This window comes from Artibeus jamaicensis, unplaced genomic scaffold, assembly GCF_021234435.1.
Source record: "Artibeus jamaicensis isolate MK-2021 breed Jamaican fruit bat unplaced genomic scaffold, CSHL_Jam_final scaffold_474, whole genome shotgun sequence".
In the NCBI taxonomy this organism is placed as follows: Eukaryota; Metazoa; Chordata; class Mammalia; order Chiroptera; family Phyllostomidae; genus Artibeus; species Artibeus jamaicensis.
Genome location: NW_026522046.1, coordinates 4,141,984 through 4,164,886, shown reverse-complemented (window position 1 = coordinate 4,164,886; position 22,903 = coordinate 4,141,984). Strand labels below are relative to the sequence as shown.

Below are 22,903 nucleotides of genomic sequence, written 5' to 3'. Positions count from 1 at the left end.
TAATCACTCAAAATGAATTCCTTTCAATTAAAGACTATTTTCTCCTGCATGTTATGATGCAGGAAAAGGGAGATAGTGAGAGTTTAAGGTGAAGCCAGTATTTGTTAGACCAAGTGTTAGCTTTTCTCATACTTGGAATATATTTGCTTAAAACCCATGATGACAAATATTGCTTAAGCTGCCTGGTCATTAAAATCATAGGACTTAAAATTTTCCCACTAGACAGTCATTCCTTTTACTTATGGCATTGCTTTTTACACTTTCTATAAAAAATGCAAAAACTTCGAAAAAATAAAGCATGTAGATTGAGTCACAAACTAACACCTACCAAATGAAAGTTTCCCTAAATACAGTTGACTCTGAAAAGAGGAAAAGAGAATGGGCAGTAAGGGGAAGGTGAGAAAGACAACCTCTACCCACTTGCTACTGGGCTTTGGGCTTCCGAATGAAAATGCATGCTGGACCATGGGGAGGAGAGGTACTGAGCTAGACTGCTCCTTCAGTCACATGCTGACATAAAGCCTGTTTCTTTCAGGGGAGGATTCTGAAGTACGCTGCCTGGGCTGCCCCAGTAAGATCCCTGTTGACAGCCCACAACTGCAGGGGCCTCTGAAACATTCCATCACAAAGCTTAATGCAGAGAATAATGGAAATTTCTATTTCAAGATTGACACTGTGAAGAAAGCAACAGCACAGGTGTGTAAATTTTCTTGCAAAAACAGTGATATCATAGTTTGTGTGCAAATTGCTTATTGACTTATCATCTGGGTTGGGAAACAGTATACCTGGTGAAAGGAATTTGAGTTTGGAGTCCCAGCCTCGCTGCATGCTTGATGTGTGATCTTGGACAAGTCTTGTGAATGAACATTCTTTTCATTTTCTGTCTGTAAAGGACAGGGGTGAGGATCAAGTAAGATAATCTATGTCATTATATTATCTTTCCAAACTCTAAAGTGTTATATAAACTCTAACAACTATTATATAACTAATAAAACATAGGGCTATAGAAAGCAGGACTTATTCTGTGCCTTTCCACTCTCCTTTCTTACTGTAGCATCATCTAGGGCCTCAGGTTCAGCCACATGAGTCAGTCCATCATTACCCAGTCTCTTGACACTCATACCTCTGTGTCATTTCCCCGCTGGCTAGGTGTCCTTGTGGCCCACAAATGTACCTTCTAAGGAGTTGTCTTTCCTTCCATACCCTGTTAATGGAGGGTAAGAAGAGTCCTGGTCTGGGGTTCCAGAGACCCAGTTCTACCACAGTACCTACCCCTCAGGTCCTAGGTAACCCTGGGCAGCCCTTCAGACTCACTCAGTCTCTGTGGCCCCACATGTAAATTGAGTGGCTGGATGAGCAAAGTCCAAACTGTTTCCAACTCCAACACCATATGGCTCATCTATTTATGGACAGATTCCTATTACAAACCTCAAAACTGGCCACCCTAATGATAAGCTAAAGAAAAGTAATCAAAATAGAATCAAACTGTTAGAGCAAATCAACATGCTTTATGAGATGAAGGAAAAAAGCCTTCTCTTAAAATAGTTCATACTTTTGGCTCAGTAATCAAATTCCTAGAAATCTAAAATAGAGTCTTTAGAGACAACAACATTTATTGGAGCAATAAGTATATAAGAAAAATTATAAATTATCAATGGATTCAATTGATTAATAACATAGAAAGAATGTCAAGCAGCAGTTATAAAGCATTTTTGTGAGGAGTTCTTGATGTGGTAAATTTCTTGTGTTAAAATATGCAGTGAAAAAAGAAGAGGCCATCAGCTGAATGTACATTCTGTTGTCAGTTGTGTTATAAGAAACTACAGGAAACATTGCTGAACATACACAAATGCCTCCAGCTGTTGACAATGACGGCTTTAAGTAATGGCACAATGGGCTGTTTAATTTCATCTTCTAATGTCCTATGTTACTTTTATTACTGGGAAAAATCCCTAAGTAAATGTTATTAAAATAATTCAAGACTGACACTTTGATCTGTCTCCTACCCAGGCACCTATTTCTGTCCTGGACACCACAATCTTTTTCCCTCATTTCACAGGCACATGGCCCACATTGGGCTTACTCACAGGACACACCAATGATGCTACTCTTGAGTTTGTTGGCTTTTCTTGTCACTTCCTCTTTCTGCTCTCTTGTGAAATTCTGTTATTCTTCATGATGCAGGAATAGTCTAGTACTCCATTATACATTGTATGTCAGAGGTTTGCTGTCAGGAGAGAACCACTCACTGTCAAACATGCCTGTCTAGTCCTCTTAGTACTTAGAGTTCTCTCTAAATTAGCTAATCAACATTCTAGCATCTCTCTCTATGTGTGTGTATATGTGTGTGTATGTGTTTCATGCTGAGGTTGCCAGAGGATCAGCAGGTAATGCTGCAAATTGAGGGGAACTGGCTTTCCTTCACTTGCCAAATATGGAATACATGAGAATCTCAAACTTCCTTATGAGATGAATCTTGACCGATTTTTGTATTTAAAGAGAGCAATTTGGCTGTTCTACATGGTCATTCAAGAAAGCCCAGGCGGGAGCAGCCAAGCTACTGGAAATCCATTTACCATGTGATGAATTTGCCGAAAGCCAATCTCCAAATGATCAAGTTGCCAAATTGCTAAAGATTTACTTTACAGATTTAGCCTTTCCTTGGCTTTGCATATTTAGTCCTATTTGAATGCATGTCCATTTCAAGTTAGTTTCATATTTCATATACCAAATATTTCTTAAATATTCTGTTTGCATATGTGAATGATTTCAATATCTGTCCTAGGCCATCTATGTTGCCCTGCCTCTACCTCCACTGTTGCACTATTGCCCACATTCCTCCTTGTCTCTGCTCAGATGAATCAGGCTCAGGCTCAGGCTCAGGCTCAGGCTCAGTTCAAGAGCGTGTGTCTGCACATTCAGAATTTCTTTCCTTTACAAAGTACTAGAAATATCAAGACTTATATAAGTGTTGAAAACTTTTGCAAATCACCAAACCATTTGCAATTATCCAATTTAAATTCACACCACCTGGCATAAAACACTGGAATTCTTGATTTGAGTTTTATTCCTACAACAGTGATGGAGGCTGAGTGCTTCCTACACATGGAAAATACCAAGCATCATTGCTTTTTTTCACCTTTGCCAATATATGTAACATTTAAAATACTGTTGCATTTCTTCAGTGTGCATATCTTTGCTTATTAGTGAAGGTAAAGATTACTTCAGGCTTAATGAGCATTTTAACTTATTTTCTGAAATGCCCGTTCATTTCTTTTGTTCATTTTCCAGTGTTTGGTTTTATAGACAAAGACTATGAATCGTATACCATATTTTCCCTGTTGTCTGTTTACTTTGTTTACTATGATTTTTGAAAATCAGTGTTTATTATATGTAGAAATATTTACATTTTTCTTCCTTTAGATTTTCTTCTTGTGCTTATATCCTAAAAAAGGCCTTCCTTATCCTCAGATCTGATGAATTTTTATCTTTAGAGTTTATTTCTTTAATTTAAGTTTTTTAATGAATTTAGAATTTATTTTGCTATATGGTATTCTCTATTTTAAAAAGAACACTTCAGTAGGAGGACTTAAGCTGGGAAGACTTCTGATGAGAATGACACTTAATATTAATGGCAACAGTTAAAAAATAAAAGACAATAAATACATACCTACCAATAATCACTTTAAATATAAATGGCTTAAATGCTCCAACCAAAAGACATAGAGTAGCTGAATGGATAAGAAAACAAGACCCATATATATACTGTCTCCAAGAGACCCACCTCAGATTGAAAGATACACACAGACTAAAAGTACAAAGATGAAAAAAGATATTTCATGCAAATGGAAAAGAAAAAAGCTGGCATAGCAATACTTATATCCAACAAAGTAGACTTTAAAACAAAGGCTATGGTAAGAGACAAAGAAGGACACTAAATAAGGAAAAAGGGAACAACCTAACAAGAGGTTATAACCCTAGTGAACCTTTGTGCAACCAACATAGGAGCACCAAAATATGTAAGGCAAGTCTTGGTGGACATAAAGGGAGAGATTGACAGAAACAGTGTCATAGTAGGATATTTTAATATCCCATTGACTTCAGAGGATAGACCTTCCAGACAGAATATCAACAAGGACAAACTGACAGTAACCAGAGGGGAGATGGAAGGGGATAATGGGGGGGGGAGGGGAAGGCTTTTCAGGAACAACTATAAAAGACAAAGGGACAAAGCCAAAGGTGGGTAGAGTGAGGAGAGGGAGGTAAGGTTGGCTGGGGTGAAGGGTGTGATAGGGTGAAAAGGCAGACAACTGTACTTGAACAACAATAAAAATAAACAAACAAACAAACAAATAAATAAAACTTAAAAGTAAAGTAAATCAACAAGGAGACAGCAGCCTTCAATGACAACACACTGGATCAAATGGCTTAGTTGATATTTATAGAATATTTCACCCCAAAACAGCAGAATATACATGTTTTTAAGTGCACATGAAGTGTTTTCTAGGATAGATCACATGCTAAGACGCAAAAAAAGTCTCAATACATTTAAAAAGACTGAAGTCATATCAAGCATCTTCTCTGACCACAATGCTATGAAACTAAAAATCAATCACAAGAAGAAAATTGAAAAAATACACAAAAACATGGAAGCTAAATGACATATTATTAAACAATGAATGGATCAACAACAAGATCAAGGAAGAAATCACAAGATACCTTAAAACAAATGAAAATGAGAGCACAACAACCCAAAATCTGTGGGACACAGGGAAAGAGATCTTAAGAGGGAAATTCATAGCTTTACAGGCTTATCTCAAGAAACAAGAAAAAGTTCAAATAAACAGTCTAACTTCACACTCAAGGGCCATGAAAAAGAAAAATGAATAAAGTCCAAAGTGAGTAGAAAGAAGGAAATAATAAGGATCAGAGCAGAAATAAGTGAAATACTCTAAAAAATGGTACAAAAGGTCAATGAGACCAACAGCTGGTTCTTTGAAAAGATAAACAAGATTGACAAACTTTTAACCAGACTCATCAAGAAAAAAAGGATCCAAATAAATAAAACCAGAAATCAGAGGAGAAATAGCAACTGACATCAAGAAATACAAAGGATTGTGAGAAAATGTTATGAATAAGTATATGCCAAAAAATAGGAAAATCTGGACTAAATGGATAAATTCCTAGAAACACACAATTTTCTAAAACTAAATCAGGGAGAATCAAAGAATTTAAATAGACAGATTACTTCTAGTGAAATTTAGCAGTAATAAAAAAAAAAAAAAACCCTTCCATAAAACAAAAGCCCCAGATGGCTTCACAGGTGAATTTTACCAAATATTCCAAGTAACACCAACACCACTCCTTCTCAAACTATTCCAAAATATTCAAGAGGAGTGAAGATTCCCCTGCTTCTTTTATGAGTCCAGCATTATCCTAGCTCCAAAACCAGATAAAGACACTGCAATAAAAGAGAGAAGTTGTAGGCCAACATCCCTGATCAACACAGATGCTAAAATCCTCAACAAATATTAGCAAACCAAAATAGCAATACATTAGAAAGATCATAGACCATAATCAAGTGTAATTTATTCCAGAAATGCAATGTTGGTACAACATTCACAAATCCATAAATGTGATACACCACATAAACAAAACGAAGGATTAAACCACATGATCATACCAACTGATGCAGAAAAAGCATTTGATAAAATCCAGCACCCATTCTGATAAAAACACTTAGCAAAATGGGAATAGAGGGAACATACCCTAATGTAATAGAGGCCATATATGACAAACCCACTGTCACCATCATACTCCATTAGCAAAATCTACAAGCATTCCCCTTAAGATCAGAAACAAGATAGGGATGTCCACTTTTACCTCTTTTATTCAACATAATACTGAAAGTGCTAGCCATAGCAACCAGACAAGAAGAAATAAAAGGCGTCCAAATTGGAAAGAAAGAAGTAAAACTGTCTTTATATGCAGGTGACATGCTATGGCACATAGAGACCCCTAAAGATGCCACCAAGAAACTACTAGAACTGATAAATGAATTCAGCAAAGTAGCAGGATACAAAATTCATAGTCAGAAATCAGTTCCATTTTTATATGCCAATGATGAACTATCAGAAAGGCAAATTAAGAAAACAATACCACTCATGACTGCTTCAACAAGAATAAAATACCCAGGAATAAACCCAGTCAAGGATGTAAAAGACATACAATTGGAAAATTATAAGGCACTGAAGAGAGAAATTGAAAAAGATACAAATAAGTGGAAGTACATACTTTGTCCATGCCTAGGAAGAATTAATATCAGTAAACATCACTAAAATGTCCATGCTGCCAAAAGCAATCCATAAAATCAACACAATACGTACCAAGATACAGAAGACATATTTCACAGACCTAGAACAAATACTTCAAAATTTATATGGAACCACAAAAGGCCTTGCATAGCAACAATGATCCTGAGAAAGAACCAAGGTGGAGGAATCATACTACCTAATATCAAACTATACTATAAGGCCATAGTAATGAAAACAGCATGGTACTGGCATAGAAATAGACACAGAGAGCAATGGAACAGAGTAGAGAGTCCAGAAAGAAACCTGTATCTTTACAGTCAATTAATATTTGACATAGGAAGCAAGCACACACAATGGGCTAAAGACAGTTTATTCAATAAATGGTGTTAAGAAAATTGGACAGATACATGCAGGAAAATGATACCAGACCACCGTATTATGCCACTCACAGGAATAAATTCAAAATGGATTAAAGACTTAAATATTAGGCCAGAAACCATAAAAATCCTGTAAGAAATCACAGGCAGTAAAATCTCAGACATTGCTTATAGCAATATTTTATTTGATAGATCTCCTTAGGTAAGGGAAACAAAAGAAAAATAAACAAATGGGGCTACATCAAACTAAAAATATATTGCACAGCAAAGGAAACCAACTAAATAAAAACACAACCTACAAAATGAGAGAATGTATTTGCTGATACATCTGATAAGGTGTTAATATCTAAAATTTATAAAGAACATACAAAACTGAACACCATAAAAGCAAACAATCCAATTAAACAATGGGTAAAGGACCTAAACAGACACTTCTCCAAAGAGGACCTGCAGATGGTCAATTGACATATGAAAAGATGTTCAATATCCCTAATCATCAGGGAAATGCAAATTGAAAGTGCAATGAAATACCACCTCACACTGATCAGTGTGAGGCTATCTTCAATAAGTCAACAAATATCAAGAGTTGGCAAGGATGTGGAAAAATGGGAACCCTTTTGCACTGTTAATGGGAATATAAATTGGCACAGCCCCTGTGGAAAGCAGTATGGAGATATGTCAAAAAAAATGGATCTGCCTTTAGACCCAGTGATCCCACTTCTGGGTATTTTTCCAAAGAAACCTGAAACACTAACTCAAAAGAACATAAGCACCCACATGTTCATTGCAGTGTTATTTGCAATCACCAAGATATGGAAGCAGCCCAAATGTCCATCAGTAGATGAGTGGATAAAACAACTATGGAACATTTACACAATGGAATACCACTTGGCTGTGAAAAAAAATTTTGCCCTCTGCAACAGCATGGATGGACCTGGAGAACCTCATGCTTAGTGGAATAAGCCAGTCAGAGAAAGACAAATGCCATATTATTTCCCTCATATGTGGAATCTAATGAACAACCTGAACTAACAAGAAAAATAGAAAGAGACTCATAGAGAGCAGGCTGACAGCTATGGGGGTTTGAGGGTAGAAGGATTGAGCAAAAAGGAAACAGGACTCATGGACAAAAGTGTGGTGATTGCAGGGGACAGGGGGTTGTAAGAGGGATAAATAGTAAATTAAAAATACAATAAAAACGCCAGGGCACATGCCTGGGTTGCAGGCCAGTTCCCAGCAGGGACCAGTTCCCAGCAGGGGATGCACCATACATTAATATTTCTCTCCTTCTCTCCTTCCCTTCCCTTCTAAAGATACATAAAATAAAATAAAAAAAAAAACAATAAAAAAAGAATGACACCTGACAGTAATGGCAGTATTGCTGTGATCTTGAGGCCCTAGAACAGAAGATTTATGTCCATTTAATTTCTTCTCCTGGATGATGAATAGAGTTGAACCATCAGTTGTGGCTTGTATCATATATTGTCAAATTTCTTAAACAAAATTACCTTGATTAACATTATTCTTTAAAAAATTGGATTAAGATATATTCTGAAAGGAGCAAGAAAACTTATGATCACAAAAACTTAAACTGTAAAACTCTCCTAGACCTTCCTCCTCATTTATACACACAAACTGGAGTTTTAAAAGTTAATTATAAAATTTTTATTAAAAATTTAACCAGGCTTACCTAGGAAAACAATTCCAGAAAAGGTAGAGGAGGGTTTAGTTCTTCCTGTGACTCTGTTCTCTTGCTCCTCTGTTGTTCTCACCACATTTTCTCCATGATTAAAAAAAAAAAAGGGAGATGGGAAGACTGCTGTAGTTTACAAATGAGATTATACCTCCCGCTGTGATTGTTTTTGAATAGTGGTCATCTCTGCAGGTCAAGATATATGATGAATTCTGTAGATAAGGATATAATACTACAAACACATACACACACATTTCATTCTAGAATTAAGTACTGAATAGCTTGGTCTAAAAAGTGGACCATATCAACTAACTTTTTAGTGCATAATTTAAAGTCATTTTTACTGAGTATGTTTGTCCATTGTAAGAGATATAAGATGTGGCATTTTAAAATGACTTTTTAAAAACTATATTTGTGATATTGTTGACCTCAAAGTACTTTTAAAAACATGAGTTTAAAAGAATTGAATGAAATGAAATGAAATAATTTAAAAAGCATGAGCTTAATTTTTTGAATAAATAAAATGTGACTATTCTAAAAAAACATAAATAGGGTGACAAAATGTCAATTGTAGAAACAGCACTGTATAATAATTAAAACTATTGCTACAGATTGAAATGGTTTCTTAATATACAGAAAATTACGAGAAGCAAACTGCAAAATCAGGACAACTTTTCTAATCACATAAGTTAACCCGCATAATTTCTATAGTGATACTAACTCAATATTTCTCTGATTCCAGATTTGGCAGGACAGTAAGTCAGACTTAAAGAAAATGTTTAAGTTTTTCATCTTATACTTCATAGATTCAATTACAACTAGTGCTCCTGAATGTCTAATGAAATTTTTAGCTATTGAACAATAAAACTCAGAAAGATATAAAAACAAAAACTACAGCCTGCTTTTTCTTTTCCCATGCAGAAAAAAGAATAAGACCAATCAACAGCCAAATATTTCACACATGCATACGAAGTGAAAGTTTAGTTGTCAGTCATTTGTGCTCTTTATGTATAACTCTCAAATGGTCAGTGTGTAATTTAAATTTTAATATACTCCCCTAAGATTCCTGAGAGTAAAAACACATGTTTTATTATACAATATCAATTAAGCAGCTATTTTCTGCTAATTTATTTTCCAGGTGGTGGCTGGAATGAAATATTCTATTGAGTTCACCGCCAAGGAAACCACATGTTCCAAGGAGAGTAATAAAGAGCTGACTGAAGATTGTGAGATCAATTTACTTGGAGTGGGTAGTAATGCAACTCTCTACCTATTCCCTGCATATCTACATGATGTTTTAAATGTGTTTAAGTGATTCATGAATAGCACTGTTCTCTCTTTTGACTTTTTTTCCATGGATAGGAAATTCTAAGCTGCACTGCTAAGGTTTATGAGGTACTATGGTTGAACAAAACTGAATCTACTATCAAGTGCCGACCACTACAAAAGGTATGGTTCTAATTATAGTCAGCTTGGTTAAATTTTGATATTCAGAAAAGCTCTCTATGAGGTTAAAAATGAACCATTATTTAAATATTGGAGGACAATGTTAAAATGGGGAGAAATCTGGCATTTCTGTGCTGAGCTCTCTCTTTTATGGCCAGAAAGCAAAACAGCAGTCCTTTTCATCACTCCCCACACACTGTGAGGGCCCCATGCTTCAGCAGCTTCTCTCTTAGTGAAGTGCAGCCCCAGCTGAGGAGAGCTGACACTAGCTATGCAGCTTCAAGGTGTGCCAGAGATGTTCCTGTGGCATCTGCCTGCATCCAAGGAACTTGAGAGAAGTGCACATCTCAGACCCTGCTCCACATCTACTGAGTCCAAATCTGCATTTAACATGATCCCCAAAGGATGCATACCCACATTCAAGTGTGAGAAGCATTAATTTGTATCATCTTTTGTAGTTCTTAAGAGAAACTTGGGAGGTAAGCAATTCTTTTCCCATTGTCAAGAATGAGACATGAGACATTAGCAAGCTACTGAGATCCTAGAGTGAAAAATACCATTGTCAAGTGCATCCTCTGTGCCAGGCACTGCCCTGAGGACATCACACATACTTTTCTCCTCACAACTCTATGAGGCAGGGGTTGTTGGTCTTCCTTTCTTAGGGATGAGGAGAAAAGAGAAGCTAGTGGCCCTGAGATGCAAGTCTAGGTCAAATCAGAGCCTCCACATGCACATGATGCTGATAACTAGGGTCTGGCTCGTTTGACTCTAAGAAACATGCTCTCTGCAGCACTGAATGCTGCCTCCAGCCATCGAGTTCCTGCTAGCAGCGAAAGTGCAGGAAGAAGTAATCTGTATCTTCCATGCAAGTTGCCTCTTCTCCCTTTTTTCTGATTTAGGTTTCCTCCAAGCATAGATATAGGTACAGTATAGCACAAACATGATACAAAGGCTGTGTTTGAAGTTTGTAAACATGTCCTAATGTGTTTCAGACAACAAGGCGATGGTAAATATGTGCTTTATGTATATTCCATTTTTAAAGCCATTTCGAGTATTTTAAAATAAAAGCAGTAATGGTGCTAACAGAAATAGTATCAATTAACAAATAATGTGTCGTGGGTTTACCTAAACATAGGCCTAGAAGGAATCCTAGAGATTATGTAGTTCAAATATTCCAAAGGAATATTCCAAATTATTGGAATTATTGGAATATAAGCAACCAATTATTCCAAAGGAAGGACAAACTCTCCATCTTAATGAACTATTATTAAAAACAATAATCAATATCTAAAAATTATCAAGTCAATGAAAAGAAAAATATAATCTCATCCTTTCTGCAATATTATAGCATTTGAAGACTTAGTGCATTGGAAACCAACAGAGCATGTCCAGGTCTGAGTCCTTTCTTACTTCATTGACAGTATGGCTTCACAATAATGCATTCATCCTGATGTTTTCTGTTTAGACCTTCGTGGTGGGAAGACCTCCAGGTTTTTCACCTTTTCGATCAGTACTACAAGCGGACCAAACAAAGGAAGTAACAACTGTAAGTCCACCCCACACTTTCATGGCATTTAAACAAGATGAAGAGCAGGATTCAGAAAAAGAACAAGGACACATGTGGGAACATGGCTGGGGACATGAAAAGAAAATAAACCATGGCCTTGGCCTTAAACATGAGCATGACCAAGGCCATGGTCACCAAAGGAGACATGGTCTTGGTTATGGACATCAACCACAACATGGCAATGGTCATGGACACCAATGGGAACATGAATATAATCTTGAGCACCAAGGGAGGCATGGTCTTGGCCATGGCCATCAGCAGGAACATGGCCTAGGCCATGGACATAAACATGATCATGGTCATAGCCATGCAAAACATAAAAATAAAGGAAAAAAGAATGGGAAGCACAATTATTGGAGAGCAATGCATCGGGCAAGTTCTCCTGAAGATATTACTACATCTGCACAGAGCACAGACACATGAAAAGACAGGAAGGTCAGTGCTCTTCCCTTCCCCAGCCCAGCCAGGTGTAGCAGTTACCTCTTCTGACTTTCAGGACTTAGATCTCATTGCAGCCACAATGACTAATAATATACCACCAACTTTCACACTGAGTGATGATGCTTGGATCCCTGAAATCCACATACAGCCAAATAGCCTTTCATTTAACCTGTTACCTGATTTCCCAGAAACAAGCTCCCCAAAATGTCCTGAATGCCCCTGGAAGCCACTTAGTGGAATGAATCCAACTGTAGAAATGACATACTTTCATGATTTCGATCTCTCTGACGCTCTTTATTAATGTATGCAGCCATGGGGGTTTCTTTAACACTTCACCATCCCCTTTCCCCATTGTCAAAATACCCCATTGTGATGCATGAAAAACCGTGAAGCTTCAGAACAGCCTAGAGAGAAGTGGTGAGACACCCAATGGGGACACATCAGTTCCTATGCACAACATGAAACTGTGTGCAGCATTCTAAACCCTTTCTGAGTCTTCCCCACAGGTTTTCTTAACTAGCACAGAAAATGGGCAACCAAATGTGCCTTGTGGCTTACTGCAATTTACTTTTCTAATAACAAATGTGTACATTAGAATGATATTAGTCTTCATACAAAGATTCTTACCATTTTGAATAAACTGTGGCATCTGGTCCCTGAACACCTGTGAAGTAAAGTCAAGAGACAGAATGCTGAACTTCTGAATAGGGGAAAAATAATCATAAAGAGGACCAGAAGTCAAGGAGGAACAAAGAAGAAAGGCTGATATAAACTAATTGACTTCCTGTTTCCATAATGGCCTAGTTATATTAAATAGTTACTCCCACTTGATGAAGTTACTCTGATAATTCTCTTTCTGACTGAGAGTGTTTCTCATAAGCCAATAATTTCTGTTATCTGGTTAACTACTCTTTGCAACATGGCTTTCAACTAGAAATTTTCTGCGTGTTTATGTGTTGCTGAGTCTGGTATGAGTACTCCTTAGTTTTTAGCAGCTATGCATTGAATGAAAAGAATGGAAAGCAGAGGAGGTAAGATAGAGGCAGGCTTGTGAAGGGAATCATTCCTAGTAATTGCCAGGGGAACACCATGAGATGTGTGATGCAACATTTCTTCAGAAATTTCAGCAGGTGTTGCCTTTCCACCCACACTCTACCATCGAATCATCTTTTTTTTTCTGCAACACTGGGAAGCACCGATTTTCGCAAAAAAAAAGTACAATATGATTGTGTTTAATCTCTTCAATGTGAGGGAGGCACATATTTTAAAATACTTGCTGTGTTTTGCCTGGGGAAACAAGATCGGGCTTTAATCAACTACAGTTGCCTGTGGATGCATGTGTCCCTGCCACTTCAATTCATGGAATGATTTGAGCCTCTGAGTTTTTATTTCACTTTAAATATTATCTGTACTTTTCGATAAAGAACCAGTGATGCCAGGAAAAAGTCTCATTTTGTCAAGTGGTGCTTTTCTTTTAGTGAATGATAACATCAGATTAACAGAATTTTAATATACTTACAGAACCAACTCAGTCATTGCGAGTACAAGGGCCGACCTCATGAGGCAGAGCCAACATCTCCGAGTGAGGTCTCCTGACCAGTGGGCAGAATGTCCATGCCTGGCACAATAGCCCCAACAACCAACCTGTCAGCAGCCTTGCATGGAAAGATAAGAAAGTGGGAGAGAATGCAGTTGAGAAGAATGCCACTTTATCATTCTGTTTCTGGATGAAATAAAGTTTGATCTTGATGTTCTGACTCCTGGTTAATTCAGAGTAGTCTGTTTTTAGCCACACCCATCCTGGAGCAAAGTCCACCAGCAATCTAAGGAATCTCTCACTTGCCTTCCTCCTTCTCCTGATTTATGAATCAAAGTTAAAAGTAATTTGTGTTGAATATTATGCTAAGTGAAATAAGCCATTCAGAGAAAGACAAATAACACATGATTTTACTCATGTGGAATCTAATGAATGAACTGAATTAACAAGCAAAATTGACACAAGAGTTACAGACAGCAGGGTGACAGTTAAGGGTAAGGGAGAGGGCAGGGGTGGAGGGATTGAGCAAAAAAGAAAAAGGACTCATGCATATGGTGAACAGTGTGGTGACTGTGATGGAGAGGGGAGTATAATGGGACGAAATGGCGAAATGGTCACGAAAAATAAAATTAAAATATATAATAAAAATAGTAATTTTCTTTTATTATTTTGTATGATCTAGATAGTTACCAAATAGAAAAAAATCTGTGTTAATATTATGTCCACTAACTTTTCATCAGTAAAAATACCTAACCTCAAGAAAATTTAAAGAAAATTTAAAGAAAATTTAAAATGATCTCTCTGGTCCAAATAAAAGACAAAATAGAAATCCAAAACAATCAAAAGTGATTGAGGTTTTCAATTTCTGTAATAAAACTCACTTACTGAATGCCCACTATAGCCCTTTTAGACAGGGCTAGACAATTTCTGTCTGTGTGACTTGGTCCTGACAACCACTCTAGGTCCTGTGATCACCCTTCTACAATAAACAAACTCTAGGTCCCAGTGCCCTACTCAGGGTCATGCAGTTAATATGCTAGAGAGCTGGCACTCCAACTCAGACCTTTGAAACTTCATTGCACCACGGTATGATGAGGCATTATTTTCAATGTAGTCATTACCAAAACATGCATTTCTGAATCTGAGGTGATCAGCATCTCAATACAACAACCTTTAATAAACATCTCATTGTGTCTGGTGCTGTTCTGAGCATGTTCAGGGTAAACTATAACTGGGTCAAGCACCAGCATTGGCCATTTACTGTATGCTTAGCACCAGATACTGAAATGAAGAGAAATAAGTATTAAAGGCATAAGTCCTTTCCTTCATGGGACTCACAGTCAGATTGGGAAGTCAGGACTAAAGCATGAGGAACAGATTTCATCCATGCCATGATGATTTGTGGAGCAGTAAGCAGACCTGATGAGTGTGGAAGATGTGGAGGGAAAAACTTGGAAAGATAAAGTCCAATTGAATATGGATTTGTAGTGGGCAGTAGAGAGCCTGTTACAGGTCTTGAGCTAAGATGTACTAACAGAGCCTGTATGAAAGCCATCACTCTGAAGCTTCTGGGGAGCACTGATTAGAGTGAGATGAGACTGGTCTCAAGCCAGTGGTCCAGGTACTTCACCAGAAGAATGACTGCTCAGAGCTGAGTTAGAAAGCCTACAGTTCTCACTTTACTCAACAACATGAAGTATTTCCACTTTAGACCTTTGCTAGATAAAATACTCACAAGTTTCTGGTGACCCAACACCTACCCCTCACTCCTGAAATATCAGCATGCTCTTCTCACTCTCAAACCAAAGGCACACCATATTTCTGACCTTGGCTCTGAAACCACACAGCTTCATCCATTTGTGCTTCTTTTCAGTGCAGAAATTCCTCTTGTCAGCCCAACCCACACTCCTCATGTCGTCTAGGCCCAGCATCTCAAGCAGGCAGCCCTTCCTGGATTTTTACCCCTTCTCCCATTTTCTACTTCTAAGCCTTTTCTGAGTCTGTTCTGTGCTCATGCTTCACCCCATTTCTCCCCAAGCTCTTACTGGTGCTCTGTGGGAGAGGCCAGACCTCCCCAAGTTTTTCCTAGGGGAAGACTTGAGGGATTCCAGTAGATATGATAACAACCCACTCTTCTAGATCTTTCAGTGTCTCTACCTATAATAAGTTAGATGATTAGAAAGCACAATATTATCTAAACAGCTGGCAAAAATGCTCCTGTTAAATTATTTACTTTCAGCCTTTATTCTAGAAGAACCTCCATTTGACCACCACATTTGGGGTTTTGCAACATCTTAACTGGTGACGTTGCCAAGTATTCACATTGGAGGCAGTGCACTAAAGTTGAGAACCTGGGTTCTGCACTTAGACAGTTGAATTCAAAAGCTAGAAATGTATGTAGTTTATTAAAATCCCACTTTCCTGAACTATTAGATTAATAATATGCTCAGATCATAGGTATGTTGTAAGATTTAGAGGAAATAATTCATTTAACTGGCATAATGCTTAGCACATGGCAAACTTTCAATGAAAGGTATCTTCTTCTGCATTACTAGGACATAAATATGTTGCTTTTAACATTTGACTCTGGGAAAACATATTTCTTCAGACAATTAAATGTACTTAACACAGCATACATACATTCCTTTTTGTCTTCATAGCCAGACACAGGTCTCAAAGTTGTAATCAGCTCATATCGAATGACCTGTAATACCTCATTTTCAATTCCATGGCTGCACATTAGAATTACCTGGGAAGCTTCAGACCATGTGAGTCCAAATATTTGTGAATTGTTCTGAGTATCAGTATTTTTCCAAAGTTCTCCATTGATTCTAATACATCTGAAGGTGAGAACAGTTGATTTGTGCCTACTCTGTTTCCTTTTAATCTTAGTTATCCAGTTCTACAGTGTTCCACATTATTCTGTTTCAAATATTTTTTGAAATAGGAGCATTGTGATACTCACAAGAGATATATGGATTGATTGACAGAGTTATGGACAGACAGACAGATAACTAAGTTTTATATGCACTAAGATTGTTGCAATAAGAATGGACAGTATGGACTTCCAGTCAAGATGATGGCCTAGGTAAATATGGATCACCTGTTTGTATGATCACATCAAAATTACAACTAAGATATACAACAACCATCAATGAGAACCATCAAAATTGAGAATTAAAAATATGACAACTGCAGAATTAAAGAGACCACATACATCCAGACTGGTAGCAGGGGCACAGATGCAGATTGGCTCACCCCAGGTTAACATGTGGGGGATAAAAATTCATGAGAAATATCTTGGGAGCTCAGAGTCCCAGCTTCACACCAGGTACATCAGCCCAGGATTCTAGTGCCAGGAAGATAAGTCCCCATAACTTCAGACTACCAAAAACCAGTGGGGATTGAATCAGTTAAAGAAATATCTGCAGTCCCAAGAAGTTCCTCTTAAAGAACCCACACAGACTTCCTCAGACTCACTTCCTCAGCACTCCAGCACTGGGGTAGCAGCTTGAAAGGCTCCAGCAACACACAGGGAAGAACTGAATTGTCTGGTATCAAGGTGGTAGCCTGGGCCCAGCTTTCTTTCAGTCAGAAGGGCAGACAGAGTTCATTGTCCCTTTTCTGAGTCCTTCACACACAGTGCCACAGAGCCAACAGGAGGGTGCCATCTCTCAGACTTCATCAACCTTGCTAACACCGTTTGGTCTGTTTGGAGATCCCCTGAGACTTCATCCCACCCAAATTTTGTGTCCACCCAAGCTGTTAATCCTGACTTGTCCATATGAATGGCAGGTCTTGGCTCACTTCACAACTTTCTAAATACTGTCAAAAAAGCAATAGCAGGCTCCATGAGCACTAGTCCCTGTACCTCTTGCTAAGTGACCCAGGCCTAGCACTAGCAGCAGCCAGCCTAGATTCATAGCTTGGCTTCCCCTGGAAATCTCCATGTCCAGCACAAGTAGCAACCATCACAGACTCCTTTATAGCTCATGCAGTGTGGCCCCATGCAGGACTTGGATCGGAGCTGACCTTGGTCTGAAGCACCCAGGAAACTCCAGGGCCAGCCCACCCAGTAGACAGCTACAGACTACGTGGGAACACCACCATCCTGACCTTGCATAACTGATTTTCCACAGAGGGTGGAGGTTGGTGGTGAGTGGTCATATCCAGTCCTTGCAGCTGACTGGCCTGGGGAAATCCCTCCCATTGACCTGCCAAGAGCAATCAAGTCTCAACTACAAGAGGAGAGTATACTAACCCCACTTGAAGGATACTGCTTGGGTACTGAGCTTGGTTCACAGAGGAGGCCATGCCACTGGACCTGTCAGATACCTACTACATTAGTCCACACTCCCAAAGCAGGAAACCATAGTACTTCTGCCTAATACATAGAAAAGAAAAAATATGAATTGGTAAAGAGACTTATTTAAGAAAAAGAAAATCAAAATGATGGGAGGGAAGGGGGCAGGGTGTGAAGAAATGGGTGAAGAGGTGAGAGGATGAAGAAGTACAAACAGGAAGTTACAGAATAGCCATGAGAATGTAAAGTACAGTACAGGAAATAGAGTAGCCAAAGAACTTATAAGCATGACCCATGGACATGAACCATAGTGTGGGGATTGTCTGAGAAAGTGGGGGTTCTGGGTGGATGGGGGTCAGATTGGGAAAATTGGGGCAACTATAATAAATTGATCAGTAAAATATAATATTACGAAAGGAGGAAAAGAGTGGAGAGTAAAAGAAGGGGGTGAATGGCCTTTGACAAACTTACAAACAAACTGCTTACTGAGTGTGAGGAATGAAGAAAAGGAATAAGCCATGGATCACAAAAAGTTTTCTAGTAGGTGCCTCCGGGAATGGTAATGCCATTAACATAAACAAGGAATCTGGGAGCTGGTCTGAGCTTCCTAGTAATTTGTAAAAATCAGACTGACCCCAAAATCCCAAAATACACACATTTTAAGATATTTCAGCAGCAATGCAAACATATGAAGTTATTATGAAAATAAATGTAAAGGACTACTATGACCCACCTCAAATTATTTCATTTACTGCAGTATCTGTGGCCCCTGCCATGTTAGCAGAAGTATCATTAGATACTCATAAACTAAGCTTGTAGGAAAACTTCAATTAAAGGACTCCTTCTCATGTCAAAAAGAACAAAAAGAAAAGAAATTAGTTTCAAAAAGTGTTCTTAAATTCTATTATTGATGAGATAGAATCTAGCAAAAGATCTTCATTGGGACAGCTTTTCTGTCTCCTATCTTCTCTATGTGGCATTTGGAGATGGTACCATTCTGAGTGTGTGGGAATCCACAATTCTATCATGGCTATTAAAAGTGGATGAAAGAGTAGCTCTTGGAAAAAATATAAGTACCAGCTTTTCATGTAAGCAATATTTACCATTTGGATGATTTACTACTGTGCCAACTTGGCTAAAGGGGAATTGTTCCCAAGAAGTCCCTTCCCTCTGTGGTTCTAGGTTAGAGTTGAACACAGGAGACATTTGGGTGATGAGGAACATGGAATGAACCAGAGCCACTGCTCTCTGAGGTCACAGGTTAGGATGCCTGAGTGAGGATGCAGAGGTGCTAAAGGGCTCAAGCCTGGCCTCATAGTCCCTTCTTTTTCCCGTAGCCCTCACCCACTCCTGCCTATGTGGACCTACTGCCACACAAGACCCACTAGGACCACAGCCTTCATCAGGTTTCTTCACTAACTCCCTTTTCCAGTCCCTCTGGCAGCCAGATGTGCTTGTCCAGATTTCCCTAAAATCTTCAACTTGTCCTACAGTACCAATGCCTGAGGAAGGCTGATTAGTAACTTTTCTTTGATCCTCTAACTTCTTCAGCCTGGATCTTTCTTCCCTAGCTCCTACCACCCATGTAAGGTCTGACTCCAAAGATAAATTCCTTATACTCTAAGACTCTTAGTGTGTGTGGTTCTGCTTCCCTGATCAAACTTTGACTGACACACCAGACTTTTTTTCTGCTACCAATTTACATCAGGGAAACACATTCCATTGCTTTGAAGACAGAACTAGGCCCAGCAATGAAACTGCATTAGAATATCTCCTAAGAAAATGCATAAAGGCTCTTCCTGCCCTAAGAATTTTAGTTTAGTGTGGGAGACACAGGCAGATAGGAATGTATATGAAGTTTACAATGGGAGGTAGAGGTGTGCTTTACAAGGCAGTGAGAGCAGGATGAGAAAGTCTGAGATGCAGTAAGCAAGCTGAGAGGGCAAGGGCCTGTCTCCTGCAACATCATTTTCCCAGAACCAAGGCACAGTGACTTAAAACATTATTGAACTGATTTGAAGTAAACTGAATTTGCATATGGCACAGGGTTAAGCCTTAGGTATAGGACCCTGAACAAGACAAACACAGCTCATGCCTTCACTTAGCTCACAGGTGGCAAACACAAGGCCTGCCATGGGCCAAATCCACCCCTTCCCGTTGTCTGATCTGGCCTGGCACCTTGTTTCTACCTGGTGGCAGCACTGAGCTCTTGCTTAACGGTTAAGGGGTAGTTACATTTATACAGTCCTAAAATGACATTTGGCGCTTTGAAGGAAACAGTGAGTCTGGTGTGGCCCCCAGTGAAAATGAGTTTGACACCCTGACTTAGCTGATAATCTAGTGTGATTGTACACAAACTTTCACATTCATCCAAGTCTCCTGGCAAACTTGTTAAAACCTGGATTTATGGGGCCATTTCCACAATTTCTCATTCAGCACATCTGTGGTGAGGTCCTGAAATTTGAGTTTCTAACGAGTTCCCAGGAGATGCAGGGGCTACTGGTACCGGGACCATAGTTTAGAGCTGCTGGTGTAAGACTTCTTACTCTGCCTATACTTTATAATCACTTGGCCAATGTTTCAAAATATTTCACTAGGAACATCGCCCCAGACCAATTCAGTCATGTTTTAAGAGTTCTGCTGGTGATTTTAATGTGCAGGTCAGGGTCTAAGCCACTGAAGTAATGAATACAAGCAAGCACTTTTTGGGGGGTGGGTTACGTGCTGTGTGCCAGACTCCATGTGAAGATCCCATACACACGATCACATCAGTGAACCCCATTTCACAGATGAGAAAACTGAGGCTCAGGGAAGTGAGATCAGCTGGCCAAGATCACATAACCAGTGTTAGTAGGAGAGGAAGGATGGAACCCGGGTCTCCTTGACTGGAGTCCATACTTAGAGCCGCAGATGCCTGTGCCACATGGGCCTCACAGAAACAGCACAGTGATTTAAATGTTGAAAAATGAGTAGAAGTTCTCCAGGCAGACAAAGGAGGAAAAGCTTTTCAGGCAAATGTATGGGAATACTTTGTTTCATCGTGCTTGGCTTTACTGAGACCCACAGATGTTGTGTTTTATACAAATTGAAGGCAAGAGCCTCCACCAGCAAAAAGATTGTGACACTCACTTTATTGTCACACTCACTTTATTGCTGTAGACTGGAACCAAACCTGCAATATCTCTGAGGCTCTCCAAAATTGAGCTCCACATCTCTGGAGGTGCCTAAGTAGAGGCTGGAAGTCTGAGGTATTCTGGAATGGATTACTGAGCTGGGTAGCAGGGCAGGGCAGGGCAAGATGACAGCTCTGGCCCACCCTCCCCCAAAGTCTAGAATCCTGTAATGAGGCCATCTAGACTGAGAGAGAAGCAGGTGGACCAAGAGGAGGAGAAAGACATAGGCAGTGACTTGCTCGTATGAGCACATACCTCTTTCCTGTATTTAATCTATTTTGAACATCCAGTAATACTTGGTTCTTAAATCTTATCCACCCCAAGACAACTCTATGGTAGTTATATGTGCTAGGTGAATATTAATAAATGAAAGCCAGAACATAGGACTGGCAAATACGGGACTAAGATTGAGACTATTCATATTTAAATATTTGTTTAAATGTTAAAATTTACTATTAATTGTCTTTTATTCTTTCTTTTTATATACTATTTATAGTACATACTCAAATGCCCAGTGTCAATAATTTAGAAGATACAGAATAACATAAAACAGCAAATAATTCTATTGTAAGTCACTGAATAAGTGAAACTACTGTTGAAATTTCAGTTGTAACTTTCCAGAAATGTTTTCTTCAAATATTTATAGGTAGGTGCATTCCAAATAAGGAATTATGCTATAAATATAATATAAAACCTTTATTTTTTAAAGCAACATATGTAATATTCTTATATTTGACTACCATAATTATAGTAAATGTATGAATACCTTTTAATAATATTATGTTGTAAACCAAAATAGGTAAGAAAATTTGGTAAGTATGGTATTTTTGTTGTTCTAACCCTGGCTAATATTACAAAAAGTAACATATGTAAATCAAAGCATCATGCTGTACACATATACAGTGATGTATGTCAACTATTTCTTAGTAAAACGGGACAGAAAGCAGAGCTTGGCGGTGTATTCAGGTAGTGTAATAAACAAGAAAGGATGTGACTGTGGAGAAGGCCCACCTGGGTTCTAAGCCCACTCTTACAATGAATGGACTCTAGGGTCCTAAGAAAGTTATTAAACCTACTTGGGCCACACCTTCCTTCTCTAAAACACGGTGATGGTGGCAGCCCATTTGCTGCTCCTCCCTAGACTTCACTTCCTGGAGCCACGTGATGATACCAAATAACTGAATAGCCAATATGACACCAGCACTGACCCACAGAGCTGATGCAGCCACCAGTCAGAACAGCTGCCAGCCATAAACAGCCTGGGTGGCAGCAGCTGAATGTGGGCTCTGCAGAATCCCCCTTCCTTCACCAGGTGTGAACACTGGGTGGGCTGCTTGGGTAGAAAGCACAGATGGGGGAAATCCAGGAAGAACCCCCAGACAAAGAATACATAGTTTAATAACTCACAGAAGAGTGTGACTAGTGCTCTTTAACTTACAAAGTACTTTCACAAATATTGCTTGAGTTACTGAAAATATTACCTGGATGCCCTAGGCTTGAACTTTCTCAATTTATTTCATTGAAATGCATCTCTAATATGCAAATCACATTCGTGCAAGTGAATAATGGAGTAAGAAACAACACCTACTCTAGGGAGCTTACATTGTGCTACAGGATTAGACAGGATGCCATTGATTGCTGCTTTGTCTAGATTTTTTCTGCATGATAGCTAAAAAGTGTATGAACGTTTAATGTCTGTTATGGTCAGTAAAGTGTGGGTCTGGAATTAGAACCAGATGTGCCTCCAAACTCAAGTGCTGTCCTGTTTATTTTGCCGCCTGTATTACTGCCATTTTCTGTTTCTGAGTCTCCACTTGAAACACCCACTGTGACCAGCCTGTGCCCCTTCCCAGCTCATCCTGACTGAGCACATCAGTCATCTCCTCACTCTCAGCTTCTCTGTCCTTGGGGTTCCTCTGTCTTCCCAGACTAAGAACATAACCAATTCTCTTTCACCCTTAGTTTTATTTCCTACACCCCCCATTTCCCCCAAACACACACTAAAATCTATCTTCTGCCATCACCACACACCTGAATCTGCTTCTATAACTC

General features: G+C 38.9%; 1 protein-coding gene across 1 annotated transcript in view; it reads left to right on the top strand.

Annotated features, from left to right (window-relative positions):
• Window positions 1–13,595, top strand: part of LOC128626265 (kininogen-2-like) — a 39,091-nt gene extending 25,496 nt beyond the window's left edge. The window contains exons 7-11 of the mRNA XM_053657750.1: window positions 536–696; window positions 9,523–9,630; window positions 9,747–9,833; window positions 11,296–11,376; window positions 13,360–13,595. Coding sequence (XP_053513725.1) covers window positions 536–696; window positions 9,523–9,630; window positions 9,747–9,833; window positions 11,296–11,376; window positions 13,360–13,434 — 512 coding nt within the window. The 3' untranslated portion in view covers window positions 13,435–13,595. The remainder of the gene's footprint in view (window positions 1–535; window positions 697–9,522; window positions 9,631–9,746; window positions 9,834–11,295; window positions 11,377–13,359) is intronic.
• The last annotated feature ends 9,308 nt before the right edge of the window (window positions 13,596–22,903 follow it).